The sequence below is a fragment of the Haemaphysalis longicornis genome, unplaced genomic scaffold (assembly GCF_048455015.1).
Source record: "Haemaphysalis longicornis isolate Haplotype H1 unplaced genomic scaffold, Haemaphysalis longicornis Haplotype H1 scaffold_12, whole genome shotgun sequence".
In the NCBI taxonomy this organism is placed as follows: Eukaryota; Metazoa; Arthropoda; class Arachnida; order Ixodida; family Ixodidae; genus Haemaphysalis; species Haemaphysalis longicornis.
The window spans coordinates 24,692,464-24,711,581 of record NW_027526225.1 but is presented as its reverse complement, the minus strand read 5'-3'; the positions used below and the strand labels follow the sequence as shown (position 1 = coordinate 24,711,581).

Genomic DNA, 19,118 nt, shown 5'->3' with positions numbered 1-19,118 from the left:
CCGATGACATCATGGTGTGGAGCAGAGGCGGGTCCGACGCCGACTTCGAACAGAGGTTACAACAAGCTCTTGAGGTCACAGAAAGCTTCCTGGTAGGAACGGGACTAAACATCTCACCCTCCAAATCTGAGCTTCTTCTCTACCGGTCCTCCCGAAAAGGCGGACGCGGCATGCCCCCACCGGAGCACACGGACATCAGCTTACATAGAAAGAATGGCCAACCCATCCCTAAAGTGGAATGTATTCGTATCCTTGGGCTCCTTATACAAGCACAGGGCAGCAATATGAAAACCATCGAGAAGCTCACCACTAAAACAGAAAACATGATAAGACTCATCATTCGTGTATCCAACCGACGTGGAGGCCTAACGGAAAGCAACCTGCTTAGATTATACCACGCTTTCCTCATGAGCCACATAAACTATGTGGCAGCGGCACTTGACTGGTCCAAAGCGGAGGAAACAAAGATCAATACACTTATGCGCAAGAGCATTAAGAGAGTCCTGGGTATCCCCATCACGGCAAGCACCGAAAGGTTGGAACTTCTCGGAGTGCATAGTACCCTGGATGAAGTTATCGAAGCACAGATCACTGCCCAGACACAACGTCTTCTCACAACGAGAGCGGGTCGCCAGATCCTGCGCACCCTCGGCTATAGAGCGGAAGACCTGGAGAAACATACCGTCCAGCTCCCCCCACATATACGGGAAACCATACATGTTGAGCCTATCCCACGGAACGTGCATCCGCAGCATAATGAGGGAAGACGCGCAGCCAGAACGCGAGCCCTGCTACAACACGCGGTGAAGAACCCCACAAAAACGGCGTTTGTAGACGTTGCCCAGCATGCAACCCCCGGACTTTTCACGACGGTAGCGATGGACTTCGCAGGGACCGTTCTATCCGCGGCGACCATCAAAGCACCGACTGCAGTCATAGCCGAACAAGTGGCGGTAGCTCAAGCAATGCAAGACTTGTCACGGCCCAACGTATATACGGATTCTCGCTCCGCGGCCAGGGCCTTCCTGTTGGGGAGGATTGCTACGGACGCAGCCAAAATTCTCACCGCACGCAGCGAAGAAGCCTTCCATAGCATTACATGGTTCGCCGCGGACATGGGACACACAGTACACCCAGAAATCCCCGACGTCAACGAGTTAGCTAACGACCGTGCGCGAGGTTTCACGTGCCGCGCCGGTCCCAACGCTATCCCGAGTGACAGGCTGGGCGAGTACAGAGACCCTTTGCTCACTTTTCATGAAATAATTTCCCACTATCAGCTATCCCGGAGGACACTCCCATTACCTCACCCCAAACTCACACGACCACAATCCATAGCTTTCCGAATGCTGCAGACGAATGCGTTTCCGACTAGAAGCAGGTTCAGGCTTATCCTGCCTTCCATTGAACCTAATTGCCTTAACTGCTCAGAGGCTTACTGCAATCTTAAACACATGCTCTGGCAATGTCCTGCGTTACGTACGGCCACGGACTACAGCACCGAGCACGAATGGACGAGCGCTCTCTCGAGCAACGATCCGCACAAGCAACTCATGGCTGTCCAGAGGGCCTGCGAGAGGGCGGAAGACCAAGGACTCTCACCTCCTGCGCGGGTGTGGCCAGCGACTACGTGAAGAAGACCCCTAGAGGCCATCCAGGATAGTCCCTCAGGACCTTTAATAAAGTCCTTTGTCTATCTGTCTGTTCTCTTATGATCACAACGGCGGCATTAGCTAACCCACAGGCACGTCGTCTGCACCTTTGTCACACTTGCATGCACTTGTATTACCTCGCTTTGCAAAGCACTGAGAGGAATTGCTATAGTGAGAGCGCAAGGGCAAGGATGGTATACCGGAAAGGAAAAGCTTAGTTTGCCATTCACCATGCGAAAGTTTCCATTTCTCCGACATTTCCCCTTTCGTTTGCTGATTGTCATGACATTAACTTTACGCTACCTCCTCCATGCAGCACATCACTTTGAACCGCTCTTGTTACCCGGACACTAGTTAGCAGTTTTTCTGCGTAAATCTAGGAGGTTCAAGCATTGCTGGAAACAATGCATGCCTTGCGCCCTTAGCGGACCGTGTTCACAGCAAACTGTAGCGATCGGTTTTTATACATTCCTTTGGTTTGAACACTGCACACCTTTGTTGTTTTCTTTCACTTTTTGGGGGGTTTTGGTGCATCCCCTCTCCGGGGGTGCCCAGACACGTGACCAACGCCACATGACAAACACATGACAAACGCGCCCGGGAGACAATCTAATGCGTATTCGACGCGTAGTAACAGATAAACTACCTTTCTCCTCATCTTACTAAATACACGTTGACGCACCAGCTGCCGTACTTCTTAACTAATACAACAGGTGACGCCCAGGGACTGGTCGAGGGTTCGACGATGTCCTCGCGGAGCAACGTTTCGGCCTTGTTCTGAATAATGAGTCTTCCAGCACCGGATGCACTGTATAAGTGCCAGTGGACAGGACTGGCGTCTACGGTGTCTCCACAATGCCTAATAGCTGTAGGCTGGCCAAGATGACGGCTGTCGAAGTCAAAGATTTTATAGTATGAGATCAAATGACAGTGAACAGCGGGAGCTTGCCTTTGTGTTAACCCCGCAACAGTGGCGGGGGACAATCCCACGGGATGGAGATGTACCGCGTGAGGATGAAGATGTGGCGTGAAATGGACTGGAAAGGACTTTATTCAAACAAACCCTGCAGTAGGCAGGAGATGGGTTACGGCTCCGCGTCGACGTGGCCTGGCGTCGCGCCTTCTTCTGCGACCCTACTCGTCACAAGCCCGTTTTACGGCGCCTGTGCCTTTCGAGCGCGGCGAAGACCTGCTGGACGGCCCATGACTGGTCTGTCTTGCTTGTAGATTTGGTGGCTCTCTAGAGTTCCTCCGGATAATCTTCGAAGTGCGCGCCGTCTGGGTCGGTGGCACAGTCCCACATGATGTGCCACCGGTTGGCCGGTCCTTTCCTACACACACTGCACCTGTCTCTCGAGCGGGATAAGAACATGGCGGACTGGGCTGGGCTAGTGGTGCGCATCCGGATCGACTGAGCAGTAGACCTTGGCGGAGCGGGAATCCCAGTAAATGCGTGATTGAGGGGGTTAAGTGTCTTTCTCGGAAACCGCGGCCGTGTGCAAGAACCCCGGTACCTCATTTGGCGCCAGATTGTGAACCCGGCAAAAGGGTTTCGGGGGAGAATCCTACGGGATGGACATGTCCCGGGTTAGGATGAAGATTTGGTGCGAAATGAGCGGGATTAGAACATGGCGGACTGGGCTGGGCTAGTGGTGCGTATCCGAATCGGCTGAGCAGTAGACCTTGGCGGAGTGGGACTCCCAGTAAACGTGTGATTGAGGGGGCTGAGTGTCTTCCTGGGGAACCACGGCCGGGTGCGAGAACCCCGGTACCACATCATATAGGAAAATTGGACACTATCCTGCTCAAAAAAACTTATACCATCTTCCCTTAGAGAACCCTGATGAGGATGCGAAGCATCATGGGGGTTCCGTGTGGTTCCATTGTGTTGCGGTTATGTTGAGGGATTTGGTGTTTAGTGGCGCCAGAGGGAATTCCGCGTTCAGATCCACACCAGTGGCAAAGGCACGCAAGTACTGTTGTGTGACGGTGTGTAGGCTCCTCCATCCTGTTCTTGTCGATGTTGTCGTCTGTGTGGTAGAGTCGGTAGTCTTCGGCAGCGTTGGTGAAGTAACACCGAAAGTTGGGCGAGTTGGTAAATCATCTTGAAAGAAACAAACACAGCGCGCAAAAAAAAAACAGGACGAAAAACGGAGGGATGTACTTGTGTTGTACATCCATCCGTTCTTCGTCCTGTTTTTTTGCGCGCTGTGTGTGTTTCTTTCAAGCGTTGGGGAGGTAAAGGCTTTTTACGTTGATGCACCGGCTGAGAGCAACGTACACGGCCTCCTCTTCGCAGCTTTGTCTTCTTCTCCTTCTTCTTCTTCAGCGGTTCCCCTACGGGAAGATGACGACGGTGGTTGAACGCGAAGCTATGTCGTGATGGATTAGCAACGTGCACGCCCTCCTCTTCGCAGCTTTGTCTTCTTATCCTTCTTTTTATTCAGCGGTTCCCCTACGTGAAGGTGACGATGGTGGTTGAACGCGAAGCTATCTCGTGATGGATTCTTTGGTTGGCCAATCTCTAGGGGCATCCTGCCACAATCAACATCAGAGGCGCTGAGGACGGGGCACGGACAAGTGACATGCCCCTGAACAAGAGATGCTCCGCATCTAAAAGTCATCGGATGGAACTCAACTACCTGTGTTATCAGAATGTAGTCTTTGTTCCCCGCTGAAAACGAAAACTTCCTGGTAACCTATCAGGCACAATGTAGCATACAACATTGCCTTCAGGCAAACCTGTGAGAAGTGCCAAAATTGAGGACAGGTGTGCATACCGTGGTGTCAGCAACAGTTACAACCGTACGCGGCAGTGCCAGATCGCGAGAAAGGAGTACGTTCAAAATAGGCGAAAGTTCGTGTTTGTGTATAAACGTATTGCATGGGCCCACTACTAGCACCATTGCTACGAGCCCAGATATTTTGCGCCAATGTTTTTCTGCACAAGGGTGTGTAATAAAATGATTGAATTAAAGCGAAACAATCACCGTCAGGAACGCGTGAGCTCGACGACAAGTCAACTTAGGTAGCTGACCGCGGATGTAAGCCGAAATGATGCATGAAGCAAAAAACGTCTCAGAGGCTCTTCAGCGGTACGAACATCTAGAGAAATTTGAAGGCATTCTTCGGCAGTCAGATTATCAGAAAGCAAGCGAAGCCACAAGACACCCGTTAAGCCACAAGACACCCGTTAAGCAGTCAATCGATCATGATCATAAGATCATGAAACACGCACAAAGAAACACCAATTTTCCCCTCTTGCTTTGTCAATAAATGAGTGGAATTCACAACCTGCTAGCGTTGTCGCACACTCTCTGCAGTCAACTTTCCAAACTGCGTTACTTGCTTTTCTTGAAACCGATAACCAATTTTAGTCATTGTAATCTCTTGCTTGCGTAAAAAGTACTGCTTTTCCAATGTGTTTGCTCTGTGAATATTTGTTGCGGTCTTTTCTATATTTTTTTGGAATTCCGACTGATTATATTGCATTTTTGAAGCAATTTTTTGTTGTTATTACTGCTGTATGTCACCCCCCTTATGTAATGCCTTATTGGGCCCTTAAGGTATATAAATAAATAAATAAATAAATAAATAAATAAGAGCAGAATGGTCCCATAGACACTCATGGCGTAGGATCAGCTCCTGGTGGCATCATTCCAAGGCGGCGAACATTAGGGCACTTTTGTAGCCAGCCTTGCGCACACGGGCCGTACACTTTCCAGAGACAGAGGACATCCCTCCATGAGGGACCTGTAAGAGAATTGGTGCGGCAGTGGGAAGGACTTTGCGAAGGTGGCGGCGAACGTTTCTACAAATACCTGAACTGTGGGCACCGGTATTAATTAGACCAATAACGGGGATATCATGAACGTGGAGCAGGTTTTGTTTTCGGAGGCGAGCCTTTAAACGGGGACGGGGCCTAACTACGCCGGAGTGCGGCGATCGGGACAGACGACTGCTGATTTTAGAAAGCGGCGGGGTGACTTCCATTTGTTGCTCATCGTCACCTACAGGCATCCGCGGCTTTCTTCACTGTTTGATGGGGTCAAACAGCATATCGATGGTGACGAAGTCGTGCGAGTACCAGTACCGGGGTAACGTGTCGAACGCGAGAACAGTTAAAACAGACTGGCCTGTCGTGCGCCGTGCCCTATTGCCCTAGATTCCGAGTGCGATGACGGCCCGTGCAGCCGAGCGGTATAGACGGTACGTTGCAGTTGGTAGGGTGACCCATGCAGAACACCGAAGGTACGCCAAGGTTGACGAACTCTTCACTGACGACAGCTTGGATCACAGACAGCTCCGAAACATGAGGATTAGGAGCGGGCTCTAGACAGGCGGAAGGAACCATGGCCTCAATTTGGCCATGCGCTTGTCCGTGTGTAATCTTTCGTCCCTTGTGCTTCTGCTGCGCTACATTTGTTCACTATGAATTACCTACTAGCCCAGTCTACAGCTTTACTCAATTTGGCATCGCAATATTCTTCTAAGGATGTCAGGTGACGGCTGTCCTGGACCTACGCGAGGCGCCTCTCTGCAGGACCATATTGCAGCCGTGATGAGTAGCCGCTTAAACTGAGGGGTGATGCGTCGAGATTTTTCGTAGTCCAATCACCCCCATTCCTTGATTATGGACTCCACTATAGCGCAGTTCTTGCATAAGGGCAGGGTAAACGCATCATACGCCATCCTCTTCAGCACGTGCGCCACTTTGCAGCCTTAGTCACAGCTGCGTCAGTCTTAAGGCACAGCGCCCTAAATATTAAATTGAATTGAATTGAAATTCATTTAATTTCAATTGAATTACATTTCAATTGGATTGCATTTCAGTTGAATTGAATTTCAATTGAATTGAAAAATTGAATATCTGACGCACCGGATTCCCTAGACGTTTGGGCCTGCGATGCTAGCTCCTGTTTTGAACAAGTTGGCGGCAGTGAGGTTCTGCGAAAGTGTTTCGCAGCCTATTTTTTCGAATGTTCCAGCTAAGGAGCGGGGTGTCGTGCGTGTCCAACCATACCTTGGCTGCGCTACGAAGGTAGAAGATGACGCTGGCCAGCAGCAAGGGGGGTTCCACCAGTTTTGAGCGCTAATGAGCTCGTACGTGGCGATCCAGTCGTCAACGTCTACGTCGTCTGTGCTATAGGGCGGGTCAGCACCGGGGGGACACAATGACGATTGGCGAAGCAGGTCCGCGTTCTCCCTCCAGTGTATGCTTGGAGAACTGACGAAGCGTCCACTGCGATGCTCCGCTATTGTATGAAGCGCTACCCCGCACCGCCCACCAAGATGTAACGGGGAAATGTTGCAGTCACGATGCTTCTACACCAGGGTTCAAGGCACTGCAGAAGACGTACACGTGAGACCAGGTGATGGTGCTTCGGAATGAAGATGGTGATGATGGCAATGGATCCCACCGCATTGCACAACTCTCGCCGATCCTCCCTTCGCGCGTATCGTAGCCACGCATAGTAACCATATTATGCCACATTCGGGCAATTTGGGGCCTGGTGAATTGCCAAATAGTCTGTGAGAACGCGGACCTCTCGACTTGGCGATATCTCTTGCGATTTAAACTGCGCATGAGCCGAGTATAAACCAGCAGCACAGAGCGAGTGCGGACGATTTGGTGGATTTACCTTTCCTTTTGAACTACTTGATCTAATTTGTACACTCTGGTGACACCAATCTACAGATGCGAGAAATTCGTTGTTCTAGAGACCCCTTGTACAGGTACCTTTGACGGTTATCTACTCAGCATAAATTCTTAACATACTTTCTTTCCTATTCAGCCGAGAAGGCTAGATTCACCTAAGTAAACATACCTGTTGTTCTTACGGCAGTTCAAACACCTGCCAGAATGTGCTCAAAATTCTATAGGCGTGTTACATCAAAACCAAAGTAACATGTATGCCTCAAATAGGATAGAATAAAATTACATGTTGTGTGTCAACAATGACGGAGTTAAGACAAATCTCGTTGATTTTGCGGACGTGTTTGCAACTGTAGTTTAGCCGAGCATCACTGGCACCTTCGGACTCGTAGGTGTTCGGGTCCAACATAGCGCTCGACGGGGTTGACCTGGTGATGTACGAGAAGACGTGCACGGTCCTGCTGGGTCACAACGGGGCCGGAAAGACGACGCTCATGTCCGTTCTCACAGGTGCCCCATTTCCTTCGGGATTCTCTCTATATATTTATAAAGAAACACGTCCATTTTAACCAAATGGAATTGCACGTATGTACCACCACTCGGGTAATTTGAAACCAAATAAAAAGCCACGCGCCGAATTCGAAAATTGGAAACAAATATAAATGTATACAAAACCTGCATCTCCCGAGGCCCTTGTTTCTGCTTCTAATTTCCCGTTAAAGCTTTGCGACTGGTACTGAGGTTAATATGTGGCCAAATTTATGCTACGTGTATTGAAATTGTAAATGCTACACAACAGACTAACAGGCTTGCAATCGTCAATACTTTTACCAGAATCACCATCGAGGCTGATTTGAATACGCAACACAAATGTATGCTTAAAAAATAGTACATGTTTCTTCCCAATTGATCTAAAATTTCAAGTCTAGAGTACGCGAGCACGCACGAAAGTGACATTGGATAGCCCGGTTCTTTTTTATTCGGGTCAGGGATGAACTTCTGAATAACACGCCAGTGCTTTTGCTGGGAACGACTGATTCGTGCGAAAATTGGGCGTTAGGTATTCGCTATTACTAACAAATATGTGCAGTAGGGATAAATTTGAAGGTGATCGCTCAGGTGCCAAAGAAACAAGCAGCAGCGCCAGGCCACGGGTTGTATCAGGGTTGTATCGTGCAAGAGGCAACGAGGGAAGCAAGCCACTGCTACCTTGAAAAGGCCTGGAAATGGCTCAAATGTCTGAAAAGTTTTCAATGGCCGTTTTGGAAAGGTCTGAAAGCGGCCTCTCTGTATGTCAAAAGGACCGCTAAATGATGCTCCCGTGATCACCTTCAAATTGATCTCGACTCTAGGTATTCTCACTTTGTTCGAGGAGCACCCACAACGCGCTTCGACGCCCGTATCCTACACTGGTTAAAGAAAGCAGGATGAAAGCCGAAACTTCTGAATTTGATGATTTTGTAGTGTTCATCACACTGCACCGTCCCGTTCATCACGCCCTTTATTACGTATCATGTGCACTGCTGGAAGAAGGCTTCTCTCGTACTGTGCTCCTATCATGGGGTACTCAGCCCATTCTTTCACCCGAGTTGTTTTTCTGTGGTACTTCCACGGAACCATCCATGCACATTCTACCTCTTTAAGAGGTCATTCGGTTGCCAGAATGCTTATTTCACCAGAGTGTTTCCCCGCCGAAGTTTACTTGTTTTATAATTTATTTTAATTGTAATTTAACTAAAATTTGCTCGTCATTGAATACGATCGCTTTCCCGCTGTAATATTTAGGGTGGAAACCTCAAAATTGAGGCCCTTTCAATAAGCGAAACCGGCGTCAGTTGTCCGACGAAACGGCTCCTTCAGAAACGCTCCCTTCTACGAGGCGCTTTATATCACGGATCATGCACGGCATTCGCGAGAAGTGACTTTCCCGGAAGCGTTTTATAGCTCAAGCCCTTTCGCACCAGAAGCGCGAGCTGGTCAGTAGCAAGATATGACTATCGGCGCCAGTACAACGCAGAGGGAGAGGGCGGACGAATGGACGGATAAGCAAGCAGATAAGTCTAGTATCACCGGGTGCACTGGTTACGCGCCAGCAAGAATGGTCAGCAATATAACCAGTAAAATACAGATTTAGGCCATTTGATACTGTTAGGCAAGGGCATTTTACGCGCTCAACTGGAAGTTCACGCTCGCGCTTACAAAACCTGCAATAGTTGTTCAGGCGCACTCGGACTTTGTTTTAAAGCAACGCTTTACTAACCTAGTCAAGCCGAGTCTCACAACGCCACATATGCCAACTTCATTTCACCGGAGCTCCGCGGTAGCCTTTTCAACGCATCACGGGACTCTCCGTGTCGAGCTCCGCCGCCGGCACATGCGCTCTCCCCAGCTGCGTCGGCTCCTTAGGACATGACCCGCCGCGCGCCTGGTTAAGGACTTCCGCTCTCGCCTTGTCAGTGCGAGCTCGGCCATGAATGGAAGCGAGGCCGGCCTATCTTCTCCCCGCGTTGAGACAGAGCGGCAGGCTTTGAGCCTTCGTCGGCAAGCGACGTCACCACCTCGCGGATATCACCCGGTGAGCTGGTTCCCATGGGAGGGTCCGGAATGCCAAGTGTACGAAGCTGACATCGGATAAAATGAAAGAGCGAACCGTCGGCCTCGAAAAACGCCGTAATCGGACCACGCTAAACCAAACCTTTCGTATCGCACACCCAGGGTCAGCTGAGCTTAGCCACTGCCATTGTTTGCGCTGTTACCCAGTGCTCCAAGTACTTGGTCTGTACGGTTCGAGGGCGAAGCTCATCATACTACTGCGCACCCACCCCCCACTACGTGGACACGGGGACGTCGACGGCGCCCAGGAGCCGCCACATGTTAGGCCGTTTGCGCTGAATTTCGGAGCGGCAACGGGGAGAGCTGCATTAGGTCTGGGAGATAAGCTGTGGCTCTCCTGAACACTTTCCTCGGTGGCGTGTACCAGGCGCGTAAGTTAGCTTCTTGTGGGGCGGTGGTCGTGGGATTTGAAAGCGAAGGTCAATGTACTGCACGCGCCCCCAGGACGCAGGCGACGAGATGTCCTCATCCTTCCAAGGCGCCGCTGTAAATTAAACTGTCTGGACGCACGGGGTTTGCGGAAACGATCACGACTGTGCACGGCCGGCAAGAAAATGGTGCGGCCGCTTGAATTACCTTGGGTAGAGATCCGCCCGCACGTATTGCACCGAAATCAGCTAGTTCGCAATCCATGTAGTGAAGTTTTCTGTTTTTCGTTAACTTTTCTTTTTCCTACACGAAGGGAATATATATTTGCCCTTTGTAAGGAATGGGGTCTTTTGTTGTCAAACTTTTGCTTCAGGACGCGTGAGTGAGCCTCGCGTCGCCGGTTAGCATCCGGCAAGCCTGTCAGCCCCACTTGGGGCCATTTCAGTTGTCTTGTATATACCTGCATTATATCCTGTACAGAAAGTGTACATAGTCTAGCCTCGGAGTTTGTTCCGTCCCTCACGGCATCAGGAGACCCGGCGGCACGTTTGTGGAGGAAGAGACTTCGCCAATGAATCTGCTTAGCTGAAACCTTCAATTTCTTCGTTCGGGAAAGGCCAAGTCTTGATGACGGTTCTGGCGGTTGGGTAATAGCGCAGACACACGGCGATATTCCACTTTTGAGGGAACTTATTGTTCCAACTTGAAGCGGGGCGACAAGTATGTCCACGCAATGAAGATAAAAATCTGCTACTTCTGATCAGCCGGAGTACGAGACATTTAAAATTCAGCTGCAAAGAAGGAAATGCGCGTTTTATTGTTCTCATATAGCTGCGCCAATATGTATTTTTAGTGTGATTTGCTAAGATCAGTTAGAAGATTGTCTACATACTGTCCCTTCCTCTTAACATATCAACGAAAGCACATGCGCTTGCGATGCCGCTGTTTCACCAGCAGACAAAACAATTGCTGTTTAAACTCCTAACCTGATAATCACGGAGGGAAGGTAAAGACTGTTCCCACAGGGGTTTGTGAAATTTCCCTGTGTTGAGACTCCGCATACTGCAGTTTATTTATATCTACTGAATGATTGCAATTGTTCCTTCGCTTGCGCTCTCAGGCACGCACAGAAAGGGCAGCCCACGCGCCATAAATGGTGATACTGAGGGGGGAAGCGCAGGCGAAGCAGCCTTTTAAAGCTCGCCTATTCACGTGATCCGATAGCAGTGAGCATTCCGAGGGAGCGAAGAGAAACATAGGAAGTAGCAGCTTGCTTGCCGATTCCATGGATGAAGGTCAATCGCGAAGCGACGAATATGACCTTGAAAGATGTATTCTAGTAGAGGTTTTACTGTGAACCACTAAGGCATAGTTGGATAGGGGCATTGGTTTTCTTGAACTGTACGTGGCATTTGGCCGCGGAAATAGGCACTGTGTACCACACAAGGACGCAACCAGTTGTTATTTTCGCATTCTTCCCAGTGACCTTTGCAGCATTAGGATAACTACAAAATCATATAATAGTAGGTATGAAGCGTTGCACGGTCGGTAGGCGAGCATTCGTTCTTGTAATACAATAGAAATAGAAAGCTTTTAAACGAACAAGTACAACATTCCTAGTGGTGTTTAACAGCGACATCTGCGAAAACACTTAAGAAATAATTGGTGACCAGCATATTTTGACCGCACTTTAATAAAAGTGAGATCAAAATCAACTGGATAGCTGTATATGCCCAGATTACTGCGGATTCTTCCTGTTTATGTGCAAAAACGTTGAGCGCTGTACTAGTGGAAACAGGGCGTTGTTTTTCGTTGTCTATCATCCACCACAAGGTTTTGAAAAAGGTCAGCATTTGGTGCGCAGCGGTGCTTTTAAAAACCATAATGGCAATGCTGTTCAAAGGAGTTCGTCAATCTTGTTTCCCTATTAGCTGTCACTAGGTTTTCGCACTTGTGACTGTGTTGGCCAGCAAATGCAATGATGGACCGAGGACATAGTGTCGATCTGACACACGATACCAGCCGGGAGAGACTCCCGTGTTGCCTCTCAGAAATTCGGACATGTTTGGTTCAACTCGACGGCTACTTCGCTTCGTGTAAGGCAAGAAATCCGACTAGCAACTGGGGGCGTGGAGGTACATGTAAAGGACAGGAATGTTGCCCTTCCGTGCATCCCTGCCATGCGAGAGGATGGACACGTTGACTTCGCTATGTCTGCACCTTGTAGACCAGTGACAGAATTGGGATATACATGGAGTACAGTTCTCCGGGCAAGTTCATGGTCAATGTTTAGACGTTCATCACTTTACAATTTGTCTTGGTCACGCATTTCCCACAACCACTTCTATTCCAATGGCAAGACGAGATTTCAGTTGGATATTGTGCGGCCATTGCTACTGCAGCTGACGTGCTTGTTTCTAGAGTTTGGTTTATATTGGCAAACTTATCCAAGCCACTCTCAACGCAGCGCCGGTCAGAATTTGACATGATATTGTCAATGATTGGTTCACTAGTGTGAGTGATAGCTTAATTTATATTTTTTTTTGCCTGTAGGCAAGTTTTACTGCAAAAAATTTGTGTCTGTCCTCTTTCTTCTTTCTGAGCAGGAATCCGGAGTCCTACACGTGGCGTAGCTCACGTGGCTGGTAACGATGTGGTGCTCAATCGGCGACTTGTGAGACACGACGTGAGCCTCTGCCCACAGTTCGACATTTTCTTCAATGACCTAACCGTCTGGGAAAACTTGGTGTACTTCGTAACGGTAAGGGCTTCTGCTAGTTCGCCAACAGTTACAGACAGTATAGTAGGTAATTTTGTGTTTGCTTTTAGAGCCTGCAAAAAATATCTGCAGGCAATTACACCCTGATTTAAAGCGCCACTGATTATGTGCGCCTCGCTGTGATGCGCTCACAAGCGCCTACATGTCATGCTTATGTCGCAAGTTTATGACTGCGTCTTGCATCCAGCGAAACGTTAACCGAAAGGCTATTTGTTTTCGTTCATTAAAGTGAACAAAATACCGGCGGAAGACGCCCGACGGCGAAGAATGCGCGAATGGTCTTCTACCACGAAATAAGTGCTGTGTATCATGCCACATTTTTTTTGTCCGTAGTGGCGAGACCAGTCCTATGGCAAACAAGTGTAGGCCATGCACACTGAGCAAACAATATTTCCGTCGAACTATCGCTACATCCTCCAAACAACGTCCAGAAGTTCGCTATTTTCAGAATTGCTGAGAAGAAACACTTGTTGAGTTGCATCACCACAGCCTGTACTACGGCAGGCTAAGAAATTCTACCACAATGTTTGTAGTCCTCGTTGTGTATGTTGCAGCATGCAGTTCATGACAATAATTAGCATCGTGAACATTTGCTTATGAAATAGCCTCACTCAGTCATTGGTTTTCCTGAATCAGTCAGGCTTCTGTGAAGGATCTTAGCACTGAGCGTCTAGATGGGCTCACTTAGAACGACTTTGTCCTTGACGTTGCCTCCGAAAACGGAATCCTGCCTAACGTTCAGTGGTCTCCATAACCTCCTTCTGGCGGACGGTGGATGGTGGAAAGCCTCTGGATGTCATCTCTCGCCTTACTCCGCATGAATATCCCTAAGAAGACGCAAGCCTCAAGTAGTGCCATCCACACTTTGGAGGACATTACGCTACCTGATCATGTTCGACGCACGCTCAGCCTCGGACCAAAGTGTGCGATGGAACGTGTGTTGTCCGGGCCTAAGATGCTATCGCTTGTGCGGAGAGTGGCTAGTGCGGCATATGAAAGTGAGAGGGACTGGTATATCTCGGAAGCCGTTTACAATCTGTTGCATCGTGAACCTGTCAGTCACCGGTTGCCTGTTAAAGGCGTCGTGGGGTATCCAAAACACCCCAACTTGTGCGTCGTCCCGTCCGATAAAGAAAGTGGGTTCGTGTTTTTTTCGCATGGTTTCTTCTTTGAGAAGGCAATGAAAGCGATTGGTGATGTAATGATCGCACCATCTGATGTATCGCTAGAAGCTGTTAGGCGAAGGCTCCCTAGCTGTGTGAACAAATGCACTTAACCGGGCTGTCCAAGCAAATTGAAAAATGCACCAAACTGGGGCTAGACATGTTTTTTGCGGTGAAGACACATAAGAAGGGGATGCCTTTTCTTGTGATAGTGTCAGAACTGCACGCCTGGCAGAAAGCAGTATGCCTGTTTCTACAGAAGCACCTTGAGCTGCTGGACGTTGGGTATCTCTTCCGAACCAGAAACTCCGAAGAGGTCTGTCACCTCTTGACACGGCACTCCCAATGTGCGTTTAATGGTTTTTCGTAGACATGAAAGACCTCTATTACTCCCTGCTACATGACCGCGTCCTGGAGTGTGTCGGAGAATGCATTTTTGAGTTTGGTGCAATAGCCTTTCAAAATGAAAGTGGAGTCCCGATGCAGGGGTTTCTCGACCTCTTGTCGATGCATCTGCAGTCCACCTATGTTTCCTGGAACGGTACAACCTTCATACAAAAAGAGCGTGTGTGTATAGTGTCTTGTGTTGCTCCAGTGCTGAGCGATCATTTTCTGGGCCATGTCGACTCGGTGCTGGCGGTTAGGTTGATGTCAACAAATGTTGTCAAAGTATACAGTTTCGTGGAATATTTTTGGTTGTCGTTCGTATGGGTGCATCTAGATTTGACAATGATGTGCGGTCAACACTGGCAGTGTTCGATGATTGCATGAATCCGCTTCAGGTAACGCACGAAGTACCAGAAGGTAACGCTCTGAAGTTCTTGGACATGATCCTCATGTTTTCGGACAACCAGGTTTGCTGGTGTTACCCACCGCGCAGCCAGAAGCCCCTGTTGCCATATAACTCCGCGCACAGCAAACTGGTGAAACGCTCCGTAGCGACGATGCGCTTCACCAATCCTCTCAAGAAGTCGTGTGTCCATCATGTGCACAGCTCTGTGGAGGCACAGGTCTCTTGGCTGAGACGTTAACAGGTATCCTCAACACGTCATTGGGGCAGTCGTTCAGGCTGTTCAAAGGAGTGAGAAGCAGTCAAACGAAGTGACGGAAACCAGTGCGCATGACGGCAATGAGCGCCGTAAAACGGAAGTTATCCTGTACTTGCACGGTATCGCATATTGGTTAAAGAAAATAGGGCACAGAGCTGGCGCTCGGGTTGTAGTGTCCGCTCCACTCAAGCTCGCGAGGCTTCGCAGAGACACATGTCCTGTACAGAAAGGAAATACTGGATGTAGCATTGGACACCAAACCAAGTACGTAGAATGCGATAGAGGGGTTGTATACCGTGTTCCGTTGGCCTTTGGAAGGGTATATTTAGGACAGACGGCACGGTGTGTCAACTCCAGGTTCCGCGAACATCAGAATAACGTACAGAAAAGAGAGGATGGAAACCTGTCAACTCACTGCGGCGAATGCCCCCAGTGTGAGCCGTACTTTCAAACCTCTGTGATATTGTTTCATGACTCTGATCAGTGCACGCGTTAGATAGGGGATGCAGCTGAAATGCAATTTGGTGATTTGCAATTTGCTAGTACATTATCGTTAGCCCTGTCAGATAAGAAGGCAGCCTTTTGTAAAAAGAACTGGTCATGGTAATGACTGACAGGTGTGGGACAGCGCAAAGTGATTTCGTTATTCTAATCTCTGTATAATCCTAACCTTTTATGTATCTCTTGTCTTTTTTCTGGTATATATTTCACCGTGATTCAATAAAATTCAGTTAGAAGTAGCGCTTGTCCTTGTCTTCTGTGTCCGTGTGATTTTGTGCGCTTCAGATGAACGTTATGGAATCAGATCTAGCCCGAACGCAAGACCTTGCGTCTGTTTCCGCAGTTATACTCTGGCGGAACCTGGCGTCCTTGAAACTTGTTCGGCCCTTCCATCTCACAGAAATTGGGCCCAGACAATAAGCTTGCTGCTTGACCCTCGTCCTCTGGCAGGTTTGCGCCAGCTTCAGCCTGGTGTTCGTCGAGATTGCGGCCCCTCAAGCAGAAGGCATTCTTCTCGCTGGGCTGGCTTGAACCTGGAGTCGTCGACTTCGTCCACAGTCTGCTGGCCGACGGCCGTGCTAATTACATCAGGAGCAGTAAGGCCTCGTCTTAGGATCCTGCTGGTCAGGAAGCTCGTCGACTTCAGGCTGCCTGCTCCTCTTCTCGGCTTCTTGCCAAGTTTGTGAGACCTTGCGCCTCAAAGTAGTGGCCGATGGTTTCGATCAGCTGGTCCAGGTTTTGGTAGCCCCTCTCTTTGAGACAAATGGCTAGCTTCTCGTAACAGCTGTTCAGGAATTGCTCGCCCACCATTTTGCCTCGGAGTGCGGCGTACGTCTGCTCTGTTTTGGCCAGCTCCTACCAATTCTCAAAATCACGGAGTAGGCGGCCCGCAAATTTACGGCCTGTCTCCGAGTTCTGTGGCCTGGACTCCCTAAACTTGCACCTGTAGCCTTCCTCGGTGTATCTAAACCTCTGTAGCAGGGTCTGCTTTAGTTTAGGGTAATTCATGGCATTATCGGAAGACATGCGACCAACGGCACTGAGCGCTTCACCAGTCAAGCACAAGTGCAGGGACAGCGCCCACTTGTCTGAGGCCCACCCTTGACTGGTTACCACCCTCTCAAAACTCTGGATGTATGTGTCAAGCTCATCACGATCCTCGTTAAAGGCAGGAATGAACTTGTGAGGGCTGTGGACGCTTTGTGCTGCATTAGGCGCAGTGTCGCTTCCCACATCGTGAGAACTCTGCGACCCTTCCTGAAGCCGCAGCTTAAGTCCTACCAGGGCCCGTTTAGCCTCAATGCGCGCTCTGGTTTCGGACTCTGTCTTCTGGGCTAGCATTGTGCTTCTTTAGCCGCCTCGCGTTCAGTTGCGCGCCGGTCTCTTTCTTTTGTGTGTTTTGTTCGTTCCTCATCAATCCATTCTTTTAGAGCTGGCCCGGACAGTCCTAACTCCTTCACGACGGACATCAACTTTTCTAGATCCATCCTTGCTTGCCACACCCACCTGCCCGCTTAGTCTCAAGATGGAATTTGAGCACGCAGTGCTGTCGCTGATGCCAGAAATTGTGAGGCCGCGTGTTAAGCAGGCGGGCGTATGGACCACGGAGGAGGATCGACGACAAATGACCCCATGGCTGGAGAACAACTAAAAAAACATATATTATTGTGCGGACATACAAACACTCGGGAAATGAACTAGTGACCTGAACGGCAACAAAATGCAGAACACGCGCAATGAGGAGGAAAGACTAAAACACAAGCCCGAACCTAAGTTCGAGCGGGAGGAAAAAGGAGGCGATACGCTCACATTCCAGTATACTCGACGCTGGGCGGGATGACGTCTGTGAAACTTGTGGAGAGCTCCCCGTGTACGGTGCCGGTGGTCCGAAAACGTTGCGGGACACTTTCTCTGTGGCGCCTGTTCAGACGCAGTGGCCGCAGGTCGGAACCCTGATGCGCGTACTCCTGCCTGGCCACTCAAGGCCTCGCCCCGAACCTTGGTCCGGAACACGCCTCGGGATTACGCCAGCGGGAACAGGCACCCCGCGTTGCAGCAGAGGAGCCCCCGGAACAGATCTCGGGACGATTCTCGGAGCACGGCGCAAGCACGCTCCTGGCTTGACCGCGAACCGCCTCTGGAGAGGAATCCTTGCGCCCGTTCCTCTAGCACTGTCTGGTCGCTAGCCTCCGCCGGCACACTCCCCTGTCGTGCTCTCCGCTCCGCGTGGTCCCGCTCGTCATCGTCTTCTCTTCCACCGCCGGCTCGCCTCCGTCACGTGGCGCGCTCTCGCGGCCCGGGGATGTCAACCATCCCATACATCTTACATGTCGTCCCGGATCGACATCAACGCAAAGTTGACGTCCCATCATGTCGCACAGCCCTATTTCAGGATTCCCTTGTCCCTAGCACTTGTGCAAGCTCGAATCGCCTTTCTCGTTGCGTAGCTGAAATCGGCAATGGGATTGCTTTTAGTTCAGACATAACCAGGCTGTTTCCATAGCAAGCTGTTATTTGGTATGTTAAATGTGGTTGTTTTGCTACTTTTGTCTGTATTATTGTGTATTTCTTACTCCGCACTGTAATGACATCGGGACTTGACTGTAATACAAATAAATTAATAAACTAGAGACGATGATGCCTCTCAGATGCTTTCTGCGAGAGACCCACGTTCAATTGCCATCGTTAAACCTCTGCTAGAGTTTTAACAAGTTTTGGAAGCACAGAATCTTCCCACGGTGTTCTGTTCATGACGAGAATATAGCGAGTTTGATCCGTGACCCAGAAAAACATTTATTGCTGTCCAGCATAAATAAACTAGTCCGTGAGAAAGCCGCCCGTCAGCTTTCTCTGCTGCCGTGCACTTCCCACCCTCGGTCAAAAGTTGTACCGATGCTGACGAGCGTAATTCTGGAGAAGGTAGCTGATGCCCCGCCGCATACTGCCGTTATGGATCCTCGTCCTCGCATGACTGCGGTAACCGCTCAAATAGCGAAAGCGAAAACGTTCGCAAGGCCATACTCAGTGTGGCCTTGTGAACGTGTGGCCTTGCGAACCATAGGCGGCTCCGCACATCAGACTGTGTCATCTTACCATCACCTCGCAGCAGAAACAAGCCCAGCTACCCAAATTAAACTGAGGCTTCTCCCTCAGTTTAACGATATCTCGTGAACCTGGGACAATAGCCCCATTCGTATCGCTTCCGTTTATCGCTTGCCACTGGCGTAAAACGTCCGACAGTGCCGTTCCCCAAACGCCCACTCACGTTTTGTCCAACAGGCCGCCTGTCCCACAGGACGCCTCCGTCGGATATCAGTTCAGCCACTCACCTTCCCA

General features: G+C 49.8%; 1 protein-coding gene across 1 annotated transcript in view; it reads left to right on the top strand.

Annotated features, from left to right (window-relative positions):
* LOC144161894 (phospholipid-transporting ATPase ABCA3-like) overlaps window positions 1-19,118 on the top strand; it is a 93,188-nt gene that overhangs the window by 60,251 nt on the left and 13,819 nt on the right. Inside the window, exons 5-6 of the mRNA XM_077692456.1 lie at window positions 7,701-7,818; window positions 12,897-13,051. Coding sequence (XP_077548582.1) covers window positions 7,701-7,818; window positions 12,897-13,051 — 273 coding nt within the window. The remainder of the gene's footprint in view (window positions 1-7,700; window positions 7,819-12,896; window positions 13,052-19,118) is intronic.